General features: G+C 47.5%; 1 protein-coding gene across 4 annotated transcripts in view; it reads right to left on the minus strand.

The window, feature by feature from the left end:
• Positions 1 to 2,649: 2,649 nt before the first annotated feature.
• The window catches only part of STAT6 (signal transducer and activator of transcription 6), a 58,734-nt gene continuing 35,752 nt past the window's right edge, over positions 2,650 to 25,631 (minus strand). For all 4 annotated transcript variants that reach the window (XM_081851723.1, XM_081851721.1, XM_081851722.1 and 1 more), the window contains exons 8-21: positions 25,091 to 25,210; positions 23,943 to 24,128; positions 22,696 to 22,783; positions 20,728 to 20,850; positions 19,393 to 19,485; positions 17,026 to 17,232; positions 16,834 to 16,928; positions 16,128 to 16,264; positions 11,542 to 11,679; positions 10,420 to 10,480; positions 8,023 to 8,118; positions 7,312 to 7,389; positions 5,505 to 5,672; positions 2,650 to 4,906 (exon numbers count right to left, since the gene is read on the minus strand). In XM_081851723.1, coding sequence (XP_081707849.1) covers positions 4,810 to 4,906; positions 5,505 to 5,672; positions 7,312 to 7,389; positions 8,023 to 8,118; positions 10,420 to 10,480; positions 11,542 to 11,679; positions 16,128 to 16,264; positions 16,834 to 16,928; positions 17,026 to 17,232; positions 19,393 to 19,485; positions 20,728 to 20,850; positions 22,696 to 22,783; positions 23,943 to 24,128; positions 25,091 to 25,210 — 1,687 coding nt within the window. In that variant the 3' untranslated portion in view covers positions 2,650 to 4,809. The remainder of the gene's footprint in view (positions 4,907 to 5,504; positions 5,673 to 7,311; positions 7,390 to 8,022; positions 8,119 to 10,419; positions 10,481 to 11,541; positions 11,680 to 16,127; positions 16,265 to 16,833; positions 16,929 to 17,025; positions 17,233 to 19,392; positions 19,486 to 20,727; positions 20,851 to 22,695; positions 22,784 to 23,942; positions 24,129 to 25,090; positions 25,211 to 25,631) is intronic.

Genomic DNA, 25,631 nt, shown 5'->3' on the forward strand with positions numbered 1-25,631 from the left:
TGATGGAATCTCTCCCCCTGCTCGTCACTCATTGAACCCAGGTTCTCAGGAAACCGGTCCATATGTGAAAATAGGTAGTGCATCTTGACGCTCATGTTGCAGCCTAGGTTTCTGAAAGCAGTCAGCATGTTGTTGACAAGTTCTGCGTAGTTTCTGGCCTTATTGTTGCCAAGAAAGTTCTTCACTACCAGAACAAATCCCTTCCATGCTTCCAGTTCCACTTCGTTCATTGAGTTTCTGAACTCTGGATCTCTGATGAGCTGATGGATCTGAGGACTGTCAAAGATGCCAGCTTTCAACTTCTCTATGGTCAATCCTGGAAAAGCCTGGCACAAGTAAATGAAGCAGTCACCATCCTTGTCCAGAGCCTTGGTGAACTGCTTGATTAAGCCGAGCTTGATGTGCAGTGGTGGGAATGGTATTCTGCCTCTGTCCACCAGAGGGTCGTTGATGACGTTCCTTTCTTTGCAAGGCACCAATTCCTCCCGCACAGGCCAGTCCTTCTTCGTGTAATGCTGAGCACAGTCCCTACTATCCCACATGCACAGAAAACATGGGTACTTGGTGAAGCCAGACTGTTGTCCCAACAAAAAGTTCACCATCTTCAGGTCAACACAAATAAACCACGTCTGCTGATCATAACCAATTTTCTCCAGCACATACTTCACCGCTTCATAGTTCTCCTTCAGTGTACTCGAGTGAGCCAGGGGTATAGAGGCAAACTGGTTGCCATTGTGTAGCAGAACACATTTCAGTGATCGCTTGCTGCTGTCAATGAACAGTCTCCAATCTTTGGGTTCGTACTGTGGCACTCCAAGCTTGAGCAGAAGCTGCGCAATATCTGCACAGTACACCAAGTCCTCCTTTTCCGAGAAAAAACGGCGGTACTCTTGATGCCTGTTGCAGAAGAAGCTGATGCGAGCACTGTCAGAGAGGAGGTTTTTTCCCTTCAATCTGGATGCCAACAGTTCGGCAGAGTCCTTTGACAAGCTGAGGTCGCGAACTAGATCATTCAACTCCTTTTGGGAAAATGGATGTGGAGCATCATCTTCAAGAACCATTTCTTCTTCTTCATGTCCTTCAACACTGGAGGCATCTTCGTCACTAATGTCAGGAAGTTCTCCGAAGATAGGCACTGGAATTTCATCACAATGAGCTACAGGACGACGTGCTGATTGAAGATCAGGATACTTCATGGGGCGGCTGCCCCATTAACTTAGTTTTGATCCCCCAACTTTATGCTTTGCTGGACCAATTTATGGAAGATTTCGAGGTTTTATGACTTCAAACTGATCCCTTTTCGACATAATCACCCAGAACTATCGGACCTGAATACTTCTTGTCATTAAAATAATCATTTCCAATCAAAACAATTATTTGACAAGGCATTTTACCCCCACCAACTTCTTCTAAAATGCTCCACACAAGCGTACATGTGAACAAAAACATAAAAAAGACATGTGGCCATAGCTCAAAAACTTGACCTGATTGAGCAAAACCAATGTGATTTTTGGATTCAGCGCATCAGATTCATCCTAAATCAGCTGAAAAAACGCAGACAACAAATTTGTTGTTGACCAGTGTTCTCTTTCTGCATCCAAATTTCTTATGACAACGCACTGACTTACACATGCATCCCATACGTGTACATACAACACATTCTCTCCATTGACCTTCTCTCTCTCTCTCTCTCTCTCTCTCTCACACACACACACACACTCTGCCTTGCATATGGACAAGTGGCAGACATGATATTCCTTACATTATTGTGTATCGGTTGTCACACTTTCAATTGTAGATTGTGTATACAATGCTCAAAATAGCTCCAGCATCATTACCTCCCTTGGTCTTGACCTTATTCCGGTGTTTATAGTCACCAATGGTACTGATTCACTGCTCAGTCGTGTTCTGGAATCCCGAGAGGTATCTGCTTCCATGCCTGCCTGAGGGAATCTGTCTGAGAATTTGACCAATTAAACAACATGGATCTATTTAGTGACTGCTATTAGTTTTTGGGGCATGCTGGTGAAATTTACAGTTCCATCCTGTTCCAGCAGCAGATTTGTTTTTTAATTTCTTATTTTACTAAAATTGTGTAGTTGCAGGAATTAGAATTGACTTTTGAAAAAGGCTTACCGCGCCCACCCCAATTTTATGTGATCTGCAGTAGCCCCCTAAAGGGAGAGGAAATACAAGTGAGTCTTCTCTCTGCTGGATCCAGAAGGAGCATCAGGCTCACTCCTCCACTGTGAGCAGCTTGTTTCTCCCAGCCGCCGTTTTCCTTTCCTGAGGCAACCAGTTCATACTCTTGGGGCTCATCTAATGCTTTTGCTCCTTGCAAGGAAGAGAAGCCAGTAGCCTCAAGACCAAGAGGTGGTGTTGTACGATACAGGACGACTCAGAACCAGTGTTGCCTCTGGTACTTCAAGGGGAGCGTGATGATTTGATTGCCCCTGGGTTGCTGTGTGGATCTTCCATCTTGGAGCAGCTGCATGTAGGCAAGAAGCTGGAGCATAATTGCATTTTTAAATTGGTATAACCCGCCCTGGGACCTTATGGCAAAGGCCAAGTAAGAAATTGAATAAATTATAATATTCTAGCAAAAGGCAGCCATAGAGAAACAGGTAAAGGCAAGAGGCCCCAAGTGCATACACTGAAAATGCCACCTATTTATTTGAGGTTCCCACTTTGACAAGTGGTTTAATTTTCAGTTAGTTCTGGAAGTTCTGTAGTACTTTACCACTGTACCGCTTGGAATCTTTGAATGGGAGATAGGACACATTTCTAGTAGAGCTCAACCACTTCCAGGGCAGAGGATTGATTATAGTGACCTGTAAGGAGGCCAGGAGTGCATGAACTGCACTGCTGCCATAAGGAAAGATAGTAATTGTTCAGCCTCAATCCTGCATTGTGTTGTGGGTCAGATAAGCCAGAGCTAATCCCTCCTTTGGGCTTTCTTGAATGCAGTCCCATCTCCCTTCTCCATATGAATGGAGCAGAGGGGAAGGGCTGCAACAGGAAAGGAGGAGGGAAGGGGGACACCTCCCTAAGGTTCTGGGGTGGGGGTGGGGGAATCTATCACATGTGGCATTCTGCTTAAGTAGACCTACTGAAATTAATGGGCCTAACTTACACATGTTCATGGATTTCAGTGAGTCTGTAGTCTGGGGTGGCTTGAAGAAAAGGCAACACAGTCCATTTCTGCAGTGCAAGGGAATATGGTGTTGCCAAGGGAAATGGATCCTCTGGATCTCCACATGTTGCTGAGCTGTAATTCCTGTCACCCCTGGCCATTGTTCATACTGGCTGGGGCTGATGGGAGCTGTAATCCAACCACATCTGGAGGATCCCTGGCTCCTCATGCCTGGCATAACCACTGCTTGTCAGGATGGAGAAAAAAGAACAGTGACTGCTCTGTATTTTGCTGACGATTTAAGCTAATTGTACTGTAGTGAGGTTTTGTTTGGACATACAGGTGCAAAACATGGATTGTCCAAGGAAGGCCATGAAATCCTGTTGAGGCAAACATTAGCAGCCACAGGCTCTCGCTTCCGGTTCCTCATCTTGTCCCATAGAGCCTTGGTGTCTTTTTAGAGAAAATTAGCACCCTTTCCTTTGTAATGTGTACAGTAGATTATTTATTTTGTTATTTTGGAATAAAGTCTTATTTTACGGCTTATTTTACCATCTATTTGCACCTCTTCACAGGCTGGGAGATTAAGGGGCATTGGCAAACTGGTGGGTGGAGCCCGAACAACAGAGAACAGAACGGGAAAGGTGTGTGTGGGGGGGGGGGAGATCTTGTTATCACGTGGAGTAGCAGAAGACCCTTCCCCACACTTCCCCAGGAATGAGAAAGGACAGGGAATTTTCACCCCACCTGGGTCTCTCACAGCCCAAAAGTCATACCATCACTGCTTGGGAATGGGATAGTTCTGGAATATGCACCTGGTAGTGGATCTTGGTCCCACCCAACCAGGCGAAAGTAGAAGGTCTGATGGGGAGAAGTGGCATTTGTGGGTTTTTAATTCTGGGCGTTTTCTGCAGCAGAAAAACAGAACCCAGGATAGAAGAGCCAGTTGGAGTAATCCCACCTGCCCAAAGTAGATAGAGGAAAGCTCCAGCAGTCCAATGAAGGATCCAAGTCTAGTTCCTGAGAAAAATACCCTCTCTCTCTCCTGTCTGGGCTACTGGTGGGGAAAGAAATCCACCCCGTGTTTTGCAGACGGGAACCACTTCGATGGCAAGCAGGAAAGCATCCAGGGCTATATTGGCCCCTCCCCATAGGACAGTGCCAAGCAGCAAGCAAATGTGAGCCTCAGCCCTGCTCCAAAGCAGTGGCACCAGTGCAGTCCCAGCTCAGCAGTACAGCACCAGCTTTGGATACAAAAAGTCCCAGGTTCAGTCACTGGCATCTCCATATAGGACTGGGAAAGCCCTTTGTCTGAGCTGCTGCCAGTCAGTGAAGAAAATGCTGAGCTAGACGAACTAATGGTCTAACCTGGAGAAAGACAGCTTCCTATGTGACTTCCCTGGACAGGCATAATTGGCAAGAATCCCTTGACAGCACATATCATTTCGTGGATCTGGCCCAGCACAGAATCAAAGCTGCCCTTGATTAAAGCAAGGATAGAAGGGTCCTGGGAGAGGGAGGGCATGCCTGGAGCCAGGGGAGGAGCTCCCGTGCCCCATAAGGATTTAGGGGGCATCAACCACCACTGCTGTGGGAGCATGTCCAGTCTTTGATTGCTGTGCAGTCCATAAAGTCCCCACAAAGCATTAGATGTAAAGGCTATGAGCAGATGCTGATCACCCCAGATTCTGATGATAGCGATTCATTTCTGACTCGGGATGTAGCAGATGGGCCAGCTCTTCGTCGGAAGGTGGGGAAATGTTCTCAGGCACCCTAGGGAGGGAAAAGAGAAGGTGGGCAAAAGGAGGATGCAGCCCTCTTGAAACATGTCCACAAAGAGATGTAGTGGCAAAGCATCTCCTTCGCGCTCTGTCTCCAGGCCCCACTGTCTGCAGAGACACTTGGCTTCACTAGGTTCCAGGACTAAGCATGGCATCTACTCTGAACCTCATCAGCAGCCAAGTCAGGCACATTAAAGCTCCTCTTGCTCCTCTTGGACCTATTCCCACCTCTCCCTTCCACCCACATCCTGCCGAATTATCCCATACACTTGAATTTCCAACTCACACACTTGCAACCATCCCCCTCCCACAACCCTCCTAAAATTGGAGAATGCCTACATTATACACACACACACACTCCCCTTAACCTTTCAGAAGCTCCCAGCTAAGAAATGCTGCAAACTGTAGGACAATGAAAAGGCAAGTAACTGATAGTGCTGCAAGCTACTAATTCCTAGGATTCTTTGGCCCTCAGACTTGGTCACAGGAGGAGGCAGCACAACAGGAAAAGCTTATCAACTGCAGGCAGTGGAGAGAAGGAGCCTTGCCCTCCTCAACCTTTATCCTTGCCCATGACTCGCTACACTTACCTTATCAGATTTGGCAGCACTGGGAATGAAAGATCCCTAACGTAGGATGTGGAGTTCTCACTGTGCGAGCAGTCCAGTGGCATTTCCACATCATGAGGCATGGGGTAGGCATCCATTGAGCCAAGGGGTGAAGAACTCCCCAGGGAGTAAGGGCAGCCCATTAATTCACTATAGGAAGCAAAAGAAGAACTGAGTGGAAACATGTCCAACTTAAAAGAGTCATGGAGAAAGGAGCAGAACATGTGTGTGTGTGTGTGTGTGCGTGCACGCACAATTAGATTCCAACCCCCGTAAGCCTTAGCCAGCATGGCTAATAGTCAGGGATTACGGAAGCTATAGTACAACAACATCTGGGAGAGGCATCTAGTGGGTTAGAAGTCCTGTTCTAACTCTCCCACAAAGCAACAGCTTAAGCTAAAGCTGGCTGGCTGGCTAGTGGGGCTGATAATGATGTTCAGGGCTTTTGCCTTCTAAGCAGTATTGGATCTGATGGGTTTCTTGCTGGAAAACCAAAAGAAGCACTAGCTTAACTGGGCAAAACTCTAAGTAGCCTTAGTGCTAGGAAAATGCACACAGAAATATATTTATTTAATATATAGAATGTTCCCAACATCACTATATTATGCTGAGGAGCCAAAATGCATTCACTGAATGCAGTGAATTGTCTCTTGATGAATAGATGAGGTATTTAAACTGGGTTCCACATATGCTAATATTGTGCATGGTGCTGTTTCGTTTGCTTTAATATTGTATGCATTAACTAGCAGCCTTGCAGTCAGCATTGCTTGGGAATTCTAAAAAACAAAGAAACACAGCATGGTTTTGAAACCAGTGGTTAAAATCAGTGTAAGCTTGAAAGGTCCAGCCCATTGTGATTCAAAATGGCATCCAATTGTAGATGAAAACTTAATCTCAGGGACCATCATTCAAAATTTGGTTACAATACCTTCAGAGGTGTCCGAATGCACTGTTACCAAGCAGCTTTCATATACATACACAAAACCTAAACCTTAGACCTCACCAACCCTGCGTCTCCCTCCCCTTGCAGATTGCTCTCCCCAAATCGTCACCCCTTATTTGCCCCCCAACCCCACATCCTTTTCAGCTCATCCCCAAACCTCCTCCCATTCGTTTCTGCTCACCCAAACTGTCCTCTTCATTGCCCTCCTCTCTAGCCATGGCACTGTGGGAAGGCTTGCCAAGCTCACCCTGCAGTGATCTGGCCTCCTATGTTGTATTGTGCCCACCTGCTTCCATTTGCCTCCAGTTACCCCCCCCCTTGCTTCCTTGCTGGCCTCAGACACCTGCCTGCTTGGTCAAACAACACCCCCCTCCCCTTATAAAGCTCAGCCAAAGAGGAACAGGAAGGACAAGACAGGTCAGCTCCTTTAGCAACCATCCTGCTCTGCTGCTGCTCTCCTCCTCCTCAACCTCTTGACACTGCTGAGGCCAAACACCAACCATGGTGTGAAGCGTGTAGCAGCAGCAGCAGAGCAGCAATTCCAACAGCTGCCTCAGCCTGTCCTGTTCCTCTGCAGCTTCCTGGGCTCACCTGACTGCCTGGGCTGTGAGCCTGCTGTTCTGTCGCCCTGCTGAAGTTTGCGTGGCCCCATGAGCTGCAACATGACAAAGGACCAGTGCAAATAGAGTACAGACACACTACCATGGATCTCTAGGCTTTGCCAGGTGGGAAGAGAACAGGGTTTTGGTGTGTTTGCCCCCTAGTGTGGCTCATTTGTAACATTCAGTCTGACACTCATTCACACACACAAAGCAAAGACATTTGCAATCAGGGCATGATTCTTACGGCAGCAAGTTCGGACTTCCATATGTTGTACTGATGGAGGGAGACATGCCCATAGGTTGCGCAATCATCAGATGAGGACTGTGGAAAGACAGAGCAAGGATATGTTAAACATATCCCAAAGGAACAGCAAATTGGAGATCCTATCCTATCCCAAACTCTGGAATGGACATGCAGAGCTGGGGTCATAGAATCACAGAGCTGTAAGGTACTGCAAGGGTAATTAAAAAAAGAAATCCCACCCTTATTAATTTATTTATTCATTGCATGTTTATCTGTCCCTTCCTCCAGAAATCTGGGACAGTATCAGTGGTGGTGCTTTTGCTCTCACCACCCTGTCAGGTAGATTAGGCAGAGAGAGGCTGACTGACCCAAGGTCACCCAGGACAGTTGCTCTACAACCTCAGATCCCCAGATGTTGTTGGTCTCCAACTCCCACCGTCCCCAGCCAACTTAGCCAACGGCTTAAAATCCTGGCAACTATAGTCCCCCCCCCCCGAGCTACAATTCCCAGTGCCCTGAACAAACTACAGTTCCAATGATTTTTTGTGGGGGGGGGGGAGTCAATTGCTTTAAATGTGCATCAAGCGTATGGTTGGAGTGAGGAGGCCCTCCCCACTCCTAAAGGACGATGGAAAGTTATTGAGAGATTAGTGCTGTTTCACATGCACAGCTACTGCACAAAAATGGCAGGATTCATAGCAGAGGACTTACTCATAAGCAGGGCCAGATGGGATTCCAGGATTCATGCTAAGGTTGCTTGTGGAGCCGCCTGGGGTGTGACTCAATGAACCAGCGAATGAGCAAGGTCTGGAATTCAACATAGTTTTGGTATCAACATACATTTATTTGCTTGCTTATTTATTTAATGTTATTTAAATAACATTTATTTATTTCCCGCCCTTTAGGATACAAATCAAAGCTGCATATTAGGATGGCAGTTTGGAGACAAAATCAGGGTTTTACTATCTGACCACAGTTATCTGCCCATTGCCTTGTTTTTAACATCTAAATATAGTACCAAAATGCTCAAAAGAAATACAAGAGAAGCCAGAGACCAACTGTGGAGGTTGCTCTGGGCTCCCTCATTTCTCTTCTCCATAAATGACTACAGCTCCATGACTACAGCTTATGCTGTAAAGTGCAATATACACCAGTGATGAACCACCAAGAACAATAAACGTCTAGTCAATACAGTAGCTGCTGCTCTCATTAAGGCGCTCTTAGGTGGTGCCCAGGGGATGGAGTCCCAAGTCTCTTGCAGCGAGGCATAGACCTCCTGTTCCCACTTTCCCCCTGTAAGCAGAGGGGCTGAGCACAAGGGATGGGAGAATGCGTACTTTCTTGGTTCTATTTCTTATTTTTCCAGTATTAAATACACTTCTCCAGATTTCCACCATCAGTCTGCTTTTCTTTAGTCTTCATGGAAATTCAGCAGCCTTTTAGTGTTGATTTCTCTTACACGTTTGTATGCAATTCTGTCTAATACAAACATTTTTGCAGCGCAATTCCCAACAATATACCGTATTTTTCGCCCTATAGGACGCACTTTTTCCCCTCCAAAAATGAAGGGGAAATCTGGGTGCGTCCTATGGGGCGAATGCAGGCTTTCGCTGAAGCTTGGAGAGCGAGAGGGGTCTGTGCGCACCGACCCCTCTCGCTCTCCAGGCTTCAGGAAGACATCCGCAGCTGACCCCGCAGGGCTGTCTAGGAACTCCCGCAGGGCTGTCTAGGCTGCGGATAGCAGCCTGCTTCCCGGAGCGCCGGGCACGCTGAAAGCAGAGCACCCGGCGCTTCGGGAACACATCCGCAGCCTACACGCTGCGGATAGCAGCCTGCCACCCAGCGCAAGGGGCGTCCTGAAGCAGAGCGCCCCTTGCGGCGGGCAGACATCCGCAGGGTGGGGAACCCTGCGGGGAACTCCCGCAGGGCTCCCCACGCTGCGGATAGCAGCCTGCCACCTGGCGCGAAGGGCGCTCTGCTTCAGGGCGCGAAGGGCGCCGGCGCGAGTTCCCCGCAGCGTGGGGAGCCCTGCAGGAGTTCCCCGGAGGGCTGCCCTCGCTGCGGATAGCAGCCTGCTGCCTGGCGCGAAGGGCGCCCTGAAGCAGAGCACCCCTCGCGTCAGGCAAACATCCGCAGCATGGGGAGTCCTGCAGGAGTTCCCCGCAGGGCTCCCCACGCTGCGGACAGCAGCCTGCCGCTGGGCGGAAAGGGCGTGCTGCAGCAGAGCGCCCCGCGCGCCGGGCAGACATCGGCCAGCCCCACAAGCTCGGAGGACAGCAGGGAGGCGCAGCGCCGCCATCCCGCTGTTCCTCGACCTGGTTCGGTTTCCCCGACCTGGTTTTGGGGGGGAAATAAAGGGAAAAAATTTTTCCTTTATTTCCCCCCCAAAAAACTAGGTGCGTCCTATGGGACGGAGCGTCCTATGGGACGAAAAATACGGTAATTCATTTGTGAATGTTATTTTCACTAATACAGTGGTACCTCGGGTTAAGTATTTAATTCGTTCTGGAGGTCTATTCTTAACCTGAAACTGTTCTTAACCTGAAGCACCACTTTAGCTAATGGGGCCTCCCGCTGTCACTGCATGATTTCTGTTCTCAACCTGAAGCAAAGTTCTTAAACTGAAGCACTATTTATGGGTTAGCGGAGTCTGTAACCTGAGGCGTATGTAACCTGAAGCGTATGTAACCCGAGGTACCACTGTATATGCATTTTCATGAACACTTTATCTCAGTATATGCACTTTTGGAAACATTACAGTTGCATTGCAACATTCAGAAAAATGCAAATTTTGAAGGATGGCTGTGCTCTGGTTCTCTCTGTTTCAAAAAGTCCAAATTAGGCCATTTTGTTTTGCAACATAAACTGAATCAAAATTCTCCCCATCCGTACTGAGCATATTGCTTGCCACCTACTATCTTTAGTTTCCCAGCTGCATCTATACATATAAATCAACATATTAATACTTTTTTTGCAAATTTGTGCCCTGGGCCCTTTCACCTATTTAGGAATATCTCCAACACATATACACTGCAATCCAAGACAAGAAAGCCTCATGAGAAGAAGCAGGGCAGTTTTCACCAGAAGTGTAAAAATCCACCCACTTACACATCCACGGTCATCTTCATCTTCGCTGGCTGGTACTCTTTATTCTTCTTTGGTGGGTCCACTGTGGGAGGAAACACACTCAGTGTTCATTCCTCTCAACACACAAATAGGTATCATCCCCCCCCCCCCCGGTTTTTCTATAAGATGAGATTTGCAGCGATTTTTACATCCCTCTACAGGACGGATGGGGAACCTGTGACTCTCCAAATGCCGCTGGACTTCTGCCCAACATCCCAAGATAACTCAGGCTTTTGACCCATAACTTGAATGGTACATGGGTATGTTCTTAGCCTATTCCTTTTTTAACAAAAATTAAATAAATATGTTATCTAAATTTACATGTACAAACAGCAAGAATGAAGAGACATGAAAACAGGAAATAACCATATTGAGTAAAATTACATAAAATTGGGGGGGGGGGGGACATAAAACATCCTAACCTGTCTTAACCAGGGTCAATGGACTTTTCTTCTGCTTGTTTTTTTTTAGTGGGGTGGGCTGAGTTCTGCCCTTTCTTATATATTACCAATGAACGTTTTGGGCTCTTGTTTTATTCTTGTTCTAATTCTTGGTTTAATTGTTTGTGTGGTTTTGGGAAACATTAAAAAATGCCCATTTGAGGCACTTTCACAAAGTAATAACGATAAAACAATCAACTGCTACTAGCAGAATAAAGATAACCACCAATGAAAGGTCTGCTCTCCTCGGCGGAAGGAGGTCTCTGTTGTTTTAGATATAACAAAAGGGCTGCTTGCTACCCTCCAGGTTGGGGCGAAGGAAAGAGGTGTGCATTTGGCACGCAGCCCTTCACCCCTTGCACATCCTGGGTGGGAAGAGGGATATTCTGAGGAGGAAGGATTAACTTGGAAGTCTGGAATGCAGGAGAAAGGCTAGTTTTCAGCTGTGACTTTTGAATGTGGCCATTAAGTTAATAAATACAAGAGAATACAGTTTCCCAATTGTTTTAGAATTTGGGATGCAAATACTTTGCAGCAATGAATGAATGAATGAATGAGTAAAATAAAGAAATAAATGAAATAATGGGCCTTCTACTGGCCTTAAAAAGCTGAGGCCAGGTCCCTCTGGCTGCAACCAAATAAGGTCCCCCCTGCCCTCACTCACCTCTCCTGAAAGCCTCGTGTTTAGGCCTGTCAGGATACAGGATCTCAAGCTGCGGCAGATCCAGAACACAGTCAGCAAGGTTACAGATGATCAGCTGCTTCGTTGTGAATGGCTGGATGTTCTCCACCTGAGTGGAACCTGAGCCAGGTGGGGGGAAAGCGGCACAGGAAGAAACAAGTCTATCAGTCCACCGCAGAAAGCAGTTGCCTGCTATCTTGAGCACTGTCATTCATCCCTTCTGTCAGGGGGCCAGCCAGCAATAAATCACATGCAGTAAGTGAAGTTAACTTTTTATTAGAAGAAACAAGGCCTGCACAGGGGAGCCATACCTAGTGGGCACAGCAACTCTTCTTGGTAGGTTTTGCCTCTATAAGGCAGTTGTGGAGACTGCAGGTCCCCGCCCTCCCAGAGCTAAGGCCAACATTTGGTGCCCCCTCCCAACCTCTCGCCTTCCATTCTGCTCAATTCACTACATCACAGTTGCAACGCCCTGCGGCACCCACTGAGATCAGCACCCAGGGCAGGGGAACCAGCCGCGCTGCCCTAAACCCACCTCTGACTGGACTGCATCTCCTCCACTTTCTGACCCGTTCTGTGTTTCACTCACTTAATGTGACATGCATTTTTGACCATGTACTTTGCATTAAACAAATGAATGCATTTAGCAGCTTCCCAGGACAAGAATTGTTATCTTACTTCCTTGGCAAATGTCCCTCACACGTAACAGGAAGTTCTACAGTTTCAGACAGCAGAACTAGTCTCTTTCCCAAAGTGTCTCCAATTCAGCACAGAATCTCCTCTTACTCTGAAACCCTCCCTTTTACATGAATTTGGTGAGAGCAAAACATATTAACAGCTGTTGGATTCGGACCACAGGCCTAAAGGGTTTTTTTATGCCTTGGTGCAAGCTTGGAAGCACAGAAGCTCCATTCCTGCTTCTTGGTCAGAGCTCCTACAAAAATACAGCTGTATTCCACTGCTCCTCACCCCTTGGGCCTTGGCGAGGTAATTTCTGATACCTGTCATTTCTTATAGCAGCAGGGGCATTTTATCTCTTTAGTTTGTTTGTTTATTTATTTATATACAGCATATATTTTAATTATTATTTTTCTTTTCCCCTCCTCTTGCTTTTATTTTTTTAATGTATCTTTATTAAAGATTTTCTTAATTTACAAAGGTATGTGCAATGTCTCTCTCTCATATTTTTTCGCCATGTAACTTTTTTTTTTTACAAATCGGTTTCATTTGTTGAGACATTAGGAAGAATAGGGGGAAAGAGGTGGAGGGGGGCAGATGAGTGGGGGTGGGGTCGGGTGGTGATGTTTCCATTTTACTTAATATAAGTGGGGTTTTGTGTCAGCATTGCTTGTGCAGGTTCTCTGCTGTTCATTGTGTTCCTTTGGTGGTGAGAGAGGTTGGGGTTGGCCCAGGGTGTGGCTGTTCATTTGTGGTTGGCTGTGGTGATCTTTGTTTTCGTGTGTGAGTGGGGTGGGTGGGTGTTTTGGATCAGGTTAGCCATATTGAGTTGTATGCTATTGGTGGATTATTGTCATTGTCTTGTTGGACTGTGTATGTGATAAAGGGAAGCCATACTGGGGTGAAGGCATCTTCTTCTATTTGTCCCCATGTCAGTTTCAGTTTATTGGTTAATTTTTCCTAGTAAGGCTGTTTCCCATACTATTTGGTACCATTGGTCCATGCTTATTCCTGACAGGTCTTTCCAGTGTCTGGTTATGTTTCTGGCTGCTGAGGTTATGAGGTGGGTGGGTTATGAGTTCTTTGTGGTGTAAGTGGGTGTAAGTTGTCTTGGAAGATGTTTAGTAGGGTCAATTTTGGGGTGATTTCTAATACTTGCTTGGTTATTTTACATACTTCTCGTATGGCTGTTGTTCAGAATAGTTGGATTTTGGGACACTCCCACCACATGTGGAGGTATGTGCCTGTGGAGGTGCACCCTCTCCACCATTTTGGTGAGGTTCCTGGGCATATTAGTGCTAGTTTTCTTGGAATTAGGTACCACCTGTAGGTGATTTTCAGAGTGAGTTCTTTTCTTTTTGATATGGATTTAAAGTGGGGTTTAGACCACATTCTGGTCCACTGAGTGGGGTTAAACTCAGGGGCCAGAGGGAAAGCAGGTGGAGCTATGAATGCAAATATTATCTCTGCACATGAGGCTGCAAATATTTTCTCCAGCCACACAGAGGTTTCCACACCCAAATTTATCCATCCTAGCAAGCAAATGTATATCAGGTCAAGGACACATTCCAGCCAGGCAAAAGCACTCAAGGAAGGCAAGGAGTAGGGTTGGCAAGGGGGGTGGCCTACAAAGAGTCCCAAGGGCCTGATAGAGAGGAACATTTAGCCCCCAGGCCTGAGTTCCTTCACCCACGCCACAGAAAGAGGGCCCCTGGCTGAATCTAGGCTGGGTAAGAGCAGCTTCCACAAGCCCTCCATGTTTTTTTCTGTGGTGTCACACTGTAAGCTCCTCATGAGGAGAGCTGGAAGGAGGGAAGAAGTAGAAGGGTTTGGATTTTATATCCTGCTTTATCACTACCCGAAGGAGTCTCAAAGCGGCTAACATTCTCCTTTCCCTTCCTCCCCCACAACAAACACTCTGTGAGGTGAGTGGGGCTGAGAGACTTCAAAGAAGTGTGACTGGCCCAAGGTCACCCAGCAGCTGCAGGTGGAGGAGCGGAGAGGCGAACCCGGTTCCCCAGATTACGAGTCTACTGCTCTTAACCACTACACTATACTGCAACCTACCCCTTAAAGATGGAGCCACTCTTCCCCAGCCCTTCAGCAAGAGGAAACCTAGTACTCCTTGAGATGTTTGTTCAAATGCTGCAGAGTTCAGAGGGAAGCAGCTTCCTCTTTAATAAAGGACACACCACAAACCAGGAAGTGAAGCACCAGTGGTGGCCGTAGCCAGGATGTGGTACAAACTCACTAGCTCATTCCCCTTGGCAATTCCTTCCGCAGCTGGAGGCAGCAATGCTTCTGAATGCCAGTTGCAGGAAACCACAGGATGGGAGAGAGATCCTGTGCTGAAATTCTGCTGGTGGGTTTCCCCCAGGCATCTAGTTGGCCACTGTGAGAATAGGATGCTGGACTAGATGGGCCATTGGCCTGATCCAGTAGGCAATTCTTATGAAGCTTTTAATGTTTGATGTTTTTTGTTTTATTTGTATTTTTTGCTGGAAGCTGCCCAGAGTAGCTGGGGGAACCTAGTCAGATGGGTGGAGTACAATAAATAAAATTATTATTGCTATTGTTATTATTTTCTTATAAAAACAAAGCTAGAGAAAGCACACATAACCTCTATTCCTCACACCATTTCATTTCCAGCCACAGATAACTGGCCAGCCTCTGCTGGGTGTTGGGGGACAGGGACTGCTGTAAGGGACGAGTATTCGCTTTGCATGCATAAGGTCTCAAGTTTAATTTCTGGCATCTTTAAAAGATTTCAGATAGCAGAGCTGGGAATAAAACCATACAAGGCTGAATGGGCTGATTCTAAACAGAGCAACATGCTATATTCATGCTGACACCTTGTGCTCCTGTAAGCAACCTGCTCTCAGTTAATGCAGCACTTGTAACACAGACCTGTGGCTCTCCACATGTTGCTGGGCTCCAGCTCCCACCATGCCTGACCATTGGCCATGCTGCCCAGGGCTGATGGGAACTGGAGTTCTTTTATGTCCGAAGGGCGTCAAATTCCCCAGCCTGGTTCTGACACCAGTCCTGTCTTAACACTGTGAGGACAGGTCAGAAATCAGCACAGGAGAAAGCCCACAACTGAAAGCTGACTGGCAGAAAGCTAGAATGCCTTCGGACCCCTGCCCAAATCAGAACCAGGGCTGAAGGCATAGGTTCTTGCCTATCAATCCATTTCCAAACCAGAACAGCAAGGGAGAATGCTAGTTTCTAAAGCACTGGCAGACAAACAGCGTGAGCCCATCATATTGACTCATATGGAAGACCTAATTGGCTCAGTGGGTCTCACTCCTAAGTAAAGATGAACAGGCTTGCAGCCAAGGTGATTTTAAAAACAAAACAAACCCCTCTGACTCTGGGGTGGGGGCTTAGACAGGGGTCCTTAGGGAGGAGCAAATCTGTCAGTTTGGGTTTCTTTCACTTCCTCATTTTTCCAGTTCATCAAGTTCAGCTCTTTGTATTTCCACATCAGCTTGTGTGTATTTTTTAAGTCCTCATGAAAATTTAGCAGCATGTTAGTGCTCATTTCTTACAATATAATATTTGTATGCTATTTTGTTGAATGCACATTTTTTTTCAAAACAATTTTCCTTTATGTAATGCTTTGTTGTATGCTGTTTTCACTCATATATGCATTTATACACATGTTGCCATGGTGGGCACATTCTGTGGTTGGAGAACTATATTGCAAAATTCAGAGAAGTGTGATTTGTGAAAGACGGTTGTGCTTCAGTTTGTTGCTGTTTTTGTTTCAGAAAGTGCAAATTAGATAGGCCCGTTTATAAATGCAAAGTGAATCACCCCCCCCAATCCCCATCTGCTCTAGCTGAGGCAAGAGCAAGCCAGCCCTGCTGCCCTACGCGAAGCCGTACCGTCCGGAGCGTATGTGACGTAGGCAATGCTAATGCCACCAATCTCGGAGTCACTGAAGCGCAGCAGGAAAGTGCCGGGTGGAGCATTGCTCAGGCAACTGAAAACATACTGCTTGCTGATAAAGCCCATGATGAGTCTGTGTGGGACAGATGGACACAAAGAGAGAAAGAAGGGCGGGGGAATAGGGATTTAAAAGATCAGCCTTTTGTGATAAGAAAAAATGATGGGAGGGGGGAAGCACTGGAAAGTGTGGAATATCACTTGCTTTGATGAAATGTCATCTAAATCTCCCCACAAGCGAATCAGAATGACTGCTCAGTACAAAGTCAGTGTTGTCTAATCTCCCTGCAAATGAATCAGGGTGAATGCTGAACAAACAGATCACCCGGAAACACCCCAGTCAGAAGACCCCTGCTGACCTTGAGGCCTGTGAGTTTCCTCAGCTCTGGGAAAGGGAAGGAAACACCAGCTGTGACTGACTGACCTTCAGCTTAGGGACCACTTGTTAAGAAGTGGTGCCACAGACCCTTCGCCTAACACCCTGGAGGACCCTCCCCCTTATCTTCTTAACAGCCCTGTGAGGTAAGCTAAGCTGAGAGATAGTGACCGGCCCAAGGTTACCCCATGATGTTCTCCTCAGGCCTAGTCCAACACTTTTACTGGCTAATTACACCACACAGTGGCTCAATCCAGTTGCTTTCTTACCGGTCAGACCAGTAATCCTTCAAGTGCTTCTTGGTGAGGTAGAGAATCCCATCAAACCACTGCCAGAACGTGAATCCTCGGCCAGGAAGAATCTCCTGTAAATGGAAAAGGTGAGTGAGTAAAGGAAGGAAGGGAACCAGGGATGCCCCACTCACCGCCATCCCACCCTCCTTACAAAACCCACTGAGGGACCTTATTGAACTGGGACCACGACACTTGGCGCTTCTGGAATTCCTCAGGACTGGCGTTGCTGTCACCAAAGATCTTCTGAGCCAAGAAGTAGTAGTGCTCCTTGAGCAGCCCTTTAGTTGTCTCCACCTCAGCCATGAACTTCTGGTTGAGAGTCTCACACATGGACTCCCAGCTGACACGCTCGACTACCATGAAAGGGATGCGATTCTGGAATAGGCCAGAGAGACAGAACCTCATAGCTATGTAGAAACACACACAGAGAGAACAAACCACCGGAAGCAGCAGCAGCAGGAGAATGCACATTCATAATCTCTCCCACTCTTTGGTCTTCCCCGCATACCTCACAATGGCAATGGCACACAAAATAACAGCAAAGAAGTAGCCCAAACTAAGAACAGACTCTATTATGTCCTACCTACAAGCTTCCCCTGCATAGCCAATATTCTCACTCACTTTGCACCCATGGGGGCAGGACTAGGCTTCCATGTTACATTATTGGCCTGGAATGAAGTTTTCCTCCCTCTCTAATCATGTTGAGAGGTGGGGACATCTAATGAAGCTGAATGCAGGAAGATCTGGGGCAGGTAGAAGAAAGTCTTCACATAACTGAACTATGGAATTCTCTCTCACTTGGATGTCTTTAGAAGAGGATTAGACAAATTCACGGAGGAAGACGGGGCTATCATGATGGCTACTAGTCATGATGGCTACATGTTCCCTCTAGGATCAGAGGCGGTGGGTCTCTGAACAGAAGTGCACCTAGGGGTGTGTGGCTAGGTTAGCCTACACCAAGGACACAGGCCCCAGCCCCCCCCCCCCAAATATCACACTTCCACTCCGATACATGTGGGATATAATCCTCTGGAGCAGTCAAGTACAACATTTCCTGTTTGCCTAGAGTGAACATGAATGGGGAATGTTGATCCAGCCAGTTGAACTTCCTGTTACACCTGGCTGGAGCATCCTTCCTTTTGCATGTGACTAGTAGGTGGGCGTGACCTTTCCAGTCCTGGTGAAAGGTCAAGTCATGTAGCCACCTCCCTTTTTTCCGTCCCGCCTGCTTCCTGCTTCACTTTGACTGCATTGCTGGCTGTCAGCCAGCAGTCCCTAGGTTATCTCCCATATGGGGTAAACCTGTTTGTACATATTTGTAACTTTAAGCCTAAAGCCTGCCTTCAGGGATCACACTGTGCTCTGCCTGATCGAGGGTAAAACTACTTTTTGTTACTTATGAATAAGACTGTTGTGTCTTTAGTCTTCTAGGAGGGATTCAAGGGATCCTAGCAGGAACATATCCAATCTGGGCAAGCCAGACTGAATTGCTTATGACTCACGCGAGTCTGCAACCAGCTTCTTGCTGTGTAAGGGGGAATGCACTCTGCTGTGTAAAGAAACTTGTTAGTGAGAGTTAGGAAGGATTATATTAATCAATGTATCCTCTCCTGTTACCCACAATATTCCCACAATACATCTCCTTGCCAAGGGTGCAAGGGAGCCTAGGTATGCCTCTGCCTATGAATACCAGTTGATGGGAATCACAAGTGAGAAGAGTTTTTCTGCAGTGACGTCCTGCTCATGATCTTCTCATAGGCACAACAGAGTGCTGAACAAGATGGGTCTTTGGTCTGAACCAGCCGGGTTCTTCTTTTGTCCTTAATGTGAGAAGCTATGGGTCATGTGGAAGAAGTCCATGCACACTACAGATCACCCTCCCAGAACCTGGGATAATGCTGGCATGGCGAGGAGTCACAGCCTGTGATGCAGAGCGTTTCATGCTGCTTCAGGAGCGTGGACAGAAGTGGGTCCCAAATCACTGCCATAACATGAGAAGCATTTTGCTTTGGTTTTGGTTTCATCCTAGTGCCCCCTCCCATCTGAAAACACAAACACATTGTGCTGTTACCAAACCTCTTCACTTTGCAAAAGCCAGGTGTTGGGCATCTCCTTGTTCAGGTGCAACTAATAATGGAATCACATAATTGTAGAGTTGGAAAGGACCACGAGGTTCATCTAGTGCAAAGTTTCCCAAACTTGCGTCTCTAGCTGCTTTTGGACTACAATTCCCATCATCCCTGACCACTGGTCCTGTTACCTAGGGATGATGGGAGTTGTAGTAAAAAAAAATAGCTGGAGACCCAGGTTTGGGAAACCCTAATCTAGTCCAACCCACTGAAATGCAGGAATCTCTCTGTCCAAACTGGGGCTCAAACCCACAATCCTGAGATTAAGAGTCTCATGCTCTACCAGCTGAACTATCCATTTCACTTGGTGTCACACCGTACTCTTTAATTCTGCCCCCAACAACAAGTGCTTCTACACCTTGGGGACACGGACAGCTTTATATGTCAGCTTATGTCAATCACTTACAGCAGCGGCAAAGGCATTGTCCCATAAGATGGTGGCTTTGGCATTGTTCTCCTGGTTGCCATGGACGATCACCACAATGGGAAGTGACAGTGCCTGGAACACAAGAAGTGGAAAGAGGAAGCACACTTTAGCAGGGGGGTTGCTTTCTTTACAGCCAGCGCCCTCTCCCCGCCCCTCATATCTCTCACAGGAGCACAAGAAGCTGCCTTAGACAGACTCAGACCATTGGTCCATCTTGCCCAGTGGACTGACTGGCTCTCTAGGGTCTCAGGCAGGGAGCTCCCCCAGCCCTACCTGGAGATGATGGGGATGGAGCCTGGAAACTTCTGCATGCCAAGCAATGCTCTACCACTGAGCCACAGCCCTTCCTTTGAGTTACAGCCCTCTCCAAATTCACTGCCAAAAACGAAGAATTTCCAATTCTATAAACCAAAAGCGGTGACCTGCAACAGAATGTTGCACTGTATCCCCAAGGCCCTAACAGGAGTGCTCCTGTTTAAGTGGAAAATGAGGTGTGTGTGTAATATAGAGTTGGCTTCAGGAGGGAGGAGGAAAAGGAGTAACACTTTTCCTTTCCCAGATACCTGAAACTGGGCTATCTAGTAGTATAATTCAGATGTGGAGCTCATTACAGATTTATTTACAAGATTTTCAAGAAAACTACTGCTGCCCACAGCTCCCTCAGCTCATCTGAAATTGCCTCCCATACAGGGCTGGCCCAAGACATTTTGCCACTTGAGGCAAAACAGAAAATGGTGGCCCTCCCTGCACCACCAGACTGGAGGCAGCCTGGGGAAGCCCTGGCTCACTGAAGATGGCATGGGGGGGGGGGAGAGGCCATAGTGCCCCACTCATTCCAGGCAGTGGCTGTGGGTGACAATTTCAGGATGTGACAAGTGGTGCGCTTCATGGCGGCCTTCACAGCTCATTCCATGATCTGGTTCTGAGGTGGTGGAGAGATCTTTCCCCTCAGGGGATGGCTGAGATGGTGACAGCTCCTATCCACAGCTGGAGGGGGAGCAGCAAAGATGTGCAAGGACACCCCTAACCTTTCTTTCCATATCTGCCTGAGGCAACTGGGCAGGCTTGGAGGTGGTATTTAAAAAGGCCCAGGCTGTAGTTGTGGGGGATTTCAACATTTCCACCAAGGCCACCTTGGTTGGGCAGGATTGGGGCTTCATGTCTACTGTGCAGAGCAGCCTGTTGAGACTTAGGAATTGGGTCATCCCTGGAGCCTCTCTGGAATCAATTTGTGCCCTTCCAGCAACAAAATCACCAACAGGCCACAATCTGCAAGCCAAAGAATGAGATAAACCTAAGCAGTAGGGCTGTTACCTGCAGGCGGAAGAAGGTTTTGTTGGGACCAAGGCTGACACTGGCACTGAAGAGGATAGCGCATTTCTCTTCGGTCACAGACTCGGTGCTCTTGCGGTCACAGCGCTTGATCTTCTTTAGGAGCTGAAGGAAGAGAAAGGCAAAATCACACCTGGCTAACCTAGAAAATGTCACAAAAGTTGTGGGGTCAAAGTAACAACTTCAGCTACTGCTTGGGAAAGTTCTACTCCATACTTCAGCCTCCTTTTTATCTGTTTCTGATCCAACAGCCACCTTGAATCGTGAAGCTACAGTGGTCCAGTTGTTCACAGAGTCCAAATTCAGAGACTAGAGTCTACAGCTACATCTAAACACACAGAAGAACAAGGACAAAATGGGGAAGTACCGTTCTGACATGGAAGATCAGAGTGCCTTACTTCAGAATATAGGAAGCTGCCCTTCTTCTTTTTAAATACTCCCTATAAGTGGAAAACTAGCACAGAGTTTTTGTATTTTCTTTTTTTCGTTTAAGTTTTGCATTTTGATTTATGGATATGTGCAATACAATCAATAAAAAGAAAAAGAAACTAGCACAGAATGGCAAGGATTTAGCTAGAACTTTTCTCCCTGCTGTGCCAATTTTCTTCTTGAAGCAAGTATTTTAAATTTTTTTTAGTGGAAAAATATTCTTCCCCTGCAATCTGAAATGGAGCAGCCTATTCCTATCATCTCATAATTTCGTCATCCCATCCTGCTGCGGGTGTGTGCTGCATATGCCAGGTTCTCAGCCTTAGAGTATTGGCAATGGACCTGTGGCCCTCCAGATGTTGTCAGATTACACTCCCACCATCCCTGGCTGTTGGCCGTTCTGGCTGGGGGCTGATGGGAGCTGGAGAGCCGCAGGTTCCTCACCCCCACCCAAAGCTATGCCATCCCAGTTAATGGTTTGAAGGCACACAATGCTGTGACAGTTCTAAAACTGTGTGTATGATGCAGTCTGCTCAAGGCCTGGACGGAAGATTGCTTTAGAGATATCTTCATAAGACAATTTATGGTTTCTGAATGAAACCAGGGTATGTATAACATACAGTCATACTTTGGTTGTCGAGCGCCCTGGAACTCGGACGTTTTGACTCCCGAACGTGGCAAACCCAGAAGTGATTGTTCCGGTTTGTGAACGTTCTTTTGGAACCTGAACATCCAACAGGGCTTCCGCGACTTCTGATTGGCTGCAGGAACTTCCTGCAGCCAATCAGAAGTCACGATTTGGTTTTTGAACGTTTTGGAAGTCGAATGGACTTCTGGAACAGATTCTGTTCTGACTTCCAAGGTAAGACTGTACAAACAAAATTAACCAGAGTCAGGTATAAAGCCTCAAAGCAGCTTTCTCCCAAACATACAACCTAGGGGAGAAGCACCAACTTGTGAGGGAGGCTCTGTTAGGATTCTTGCTCCGTGCTTGCAGTCATGGGATTGTTTTCTATCACATGATGGTGTATGTTTTCATCCCACATAGTGGGAAGTGACGAAGACAGGATGTTTTGTATTACTGTGTTCCGTGATGTGGGACTACTGTCCTTTGTTCTTTCTCTTTGCTGTCTGATGAGAAAGAGGAAAGAGCTAAGTCAGAATGCTCCGAGTGTATTATACGTAAATAAAGTAGATTAGCCAAAATGCTGCGCTACTGAGTTTGTTATGTGAACCGCTAACACTCTACAGGATCCCTAAGTGTGCTGATACTTCTTGGTATCAGTGGCTGTGATGTTCGGGCTGAAGAAAGCTTTTGAAGCTCCCGAACAAACGACCAAGAGGGAGAGAACATGCCAGTCGGGCATGTGTCTCTGCCAGGGTCCTACACGTGAGCAGGATGATCCTAAATGGCTCGGGAGGCCAAATGTTACCAGTGGTTTCTCCTCCTCCCATCGCAAGCATTCAAATGTATACACACACACACACACACACACACACACACTCCACTGCTGTAGTTACCATATTCTTAAAGAGAGCACAGCAGGCATTGCTTGTTGCATTTGTCTCCAGAGGTGCTGTGTTGTTCTGAATTTCTCCAGTGTTTTCACTGAAACCAAAAAAGAGAAAGTGCACATGAGTTATGTACTCCCATTCTGAGCCGGGGTTAATAACTGTGGGTGTATCAGGCGAAAAACATTTTCAGAGCGACTTCCATGAAACCACAATCTGATCTTGGAATCAGATTACAAATGTAATAAAGGTGACCAAGAGCTTTGCTTTCTGTGGAATGGCTATCCCACAAACCCACACCACCCAACTCCAAAACAAGGGAGGGGGCTGTGAAAAATGTCCTCTGCCTCCCCCACCGCCCTGATCCCTGGCATGGTGGCGATCAAGCAGGAAAACATGCTGGCGGACATGCTCTCCAGTGTCGGGGCACCTGAGAAGGCAGCCCAGGAAGGCTGTGCGTCGCCTTTTGCCAGGAAGCAGGAGGAGGACAACGACCAGGAGCAGAGCTGTTTTTAGCAGATGCAGAGGCTGGGAAGAGGAGCTGCATGCAGCTTCCATCCTAAGCCTCTGAGGGGATAGGTCCCCTCCCGCGGAGGCTTGGGAAGGAAGCTACACGCCCGCCAGCCATATAGCTGGCGGGGAGCAGCTGGCGGGTGTGCAGGGAAAGGTGAGGCCGCCGGCAAAGCCGCGCAGCTCCCCCACTCGCTGGGGCGCCCCTGAGAGGCCGTCGCCCTGGCGCAACAAACCACTAAGACCAATGGGAAAGATGGCTCTGCTTGCAACCCTTCAGGAACTCTTTGTAGTGAAGTGCCCCTGCAATGTGGAAGCACCACAAGAAATAAGCCTGCTCAGTGAACTCTCGCCCTAGAACTCCTTTAGGAGCTATGGGGGAGGTTTTGCAAATATTTCCTGACGCTCATGCAGAGGGTTCTCCCCACTGATGCTCAGAAATAGGACTTTGGAATATGTCAGACACAGAACGGAATAAGTTGGGGGGGGGGGGAGTCAGGGGCAGAAAGTCTGGCAGGATTGTTTTAACTGAAATGCCTCCCCTAGAATGGCTCACCATGTCTCTTGTCTTCTATCTCTGCTCTAGAATATGTCAGATTCACCTTGGGAAAGACATTTGTTCAAAAGGGGGAGAGGCAATCAGACCTCTTTGCTGCGCCTAGTATTCAAAACCTCAAAACATTGCTAAAACTGAGAAATAAAGCAACAGGGAGAGTGGCATGTTCAGCTGCAAGGGTTCTGCTCACCTGAGGACAGTCTCCAGGTGGCTAGTAGCTAGCTCCCGTGCCTGTTTCTCTGTCACAATGTCAGCGGTGACCGTGAAGGAGTGTGGAGACTTCAGCAGCTGTGGGCCCAGCAGGAATCGTGTGGTGGCTTGAAATTTGGTTTGAGTCTTCAGAACTTGTAGGGGTTGTTTGTCCACCAGGAATGAGCTGAAGGGGAGACATAAGCACTGGTCAGAGAGCCAGGGAGCAGTGAGAAGGATTGGCTATTAGCCCTGCTGCAGTCAGCCTCATCATTCTCACTGCTCCCCAGTCAGTATGATGGACAAAAAACATGGATCTAAAGGAAGAATCAGCAACTGAAGGCTCCAGGGACAAAACTGGCCCCTAGAGTAGGACCAATCTGTCTTTCCCCAGTTGTCAGCACAGAGACAAGAGTGATTTATGGAGGAATGTCATGGCTGTGGCAAAGGACTTGCCAGTAGCCTACCCTAGTGTGAGTGGCCTGCAACTCTCCACCCCCCGCCCCGCAAAGCAGCCCTTCTTTAAAACTAAATTCTGCTGGCAAATGTATGGAGACCCCAAGGGTAGCGTTTAAATGGCAGTGATGGGGAAGAGGAATGAGAATGGTGGAAGCACAGATCTCAAGGCTGAAAGGACTCATCTGTAGAGTCCTGTCCCAGGCTCCAGGAGGCAGCAACAGTTATTCCACATTTACATTGAGGCCACACCCACATCATACACCTAAAGCACTATGACAGCATTTTAGATGGTCAGGGCTTCCCCCAAAGAATTCTGGGAGCTGTAGTTTGTTAAGGGTGCTGTGAGGTGTTGTAAAGTTACAATTCCTAGAGCTCCCTGTAAAGAGGGACTGGTTGTTAAACCACTCTGGAAATCATACTTCCATGAATCTTGGGGACTGTAGTTTAACTCTCTCCCCGAGCTACAATTCCCAGCACCTTAACAAACCAGAATTCCCAGGATTCTTTGCTTTAAATGTATTGTGTGGATCTGACCATACACTGCATTGTTTAACCTGTTGGGAACTGGTAAGGGGAAAGCCAGTCTTTGAGATGTGGTTATGTGGGTAGGGGGCAAGCAATTGCTCTCAGTGGCCTTCTGATTCTCTTCAGATCTATGACCTTGGTGCTTCTGGCAGAGATTCTCCTTACTTTTTGACGAGGGAACTAAATACATTATCCAGACGTTCCTGAAGCTCAGAGCTCAGCTCAGTTTCAGAGGCTACTAACTGCAGGCGGAGCTGGAAGCAAATGTCCACCAGGCTTTCAAATCTGCCAGGAAACACACCAGGTGAGGCTTAATTTCCCCTGCCACCAATCAAAACCCCACAACAACTCCAAGATTACACAAGCTTTAAGAACCGAACAGACTGGACAAAAAGGTGCTGCAGTCACCCTCACACCAACCGGCAACAGTGTCCCTGCCTTTAAGTCTATCAAAAGGTTAAAGCAGGGGTAGCCACAGGTTGAGGGCCACATTCCCTTCTGGGGGCCACATGCCGGTCATGGGAAGGACCAGAGACAAAAGTGGGTGGGGCAATGAATTTTAACTTTGTACAGTGGGCTAGTTTCGTCAGACAAGTAAGAAGCATGATTGGAGTTCAAGGGCACATTCCAGCCAGGCAAAGATATTTGAGGGGCAAAGGAGGCCCAGTGAGGAGTGTGGCTGGAGGAGATCTGGGAGTGACCTGAG

Source organism: Podarcis erhardii (assembly GCF_964252035.2).
Source record: "Podarcis erhardii genome assembly, chromosome: 2".
Lineage (NCBI taxonomy): Eukaryota > Metazoa > Chordata > Lepidosauria > Squamata > Lacertidae > Podarcis > Podarcis erhardii.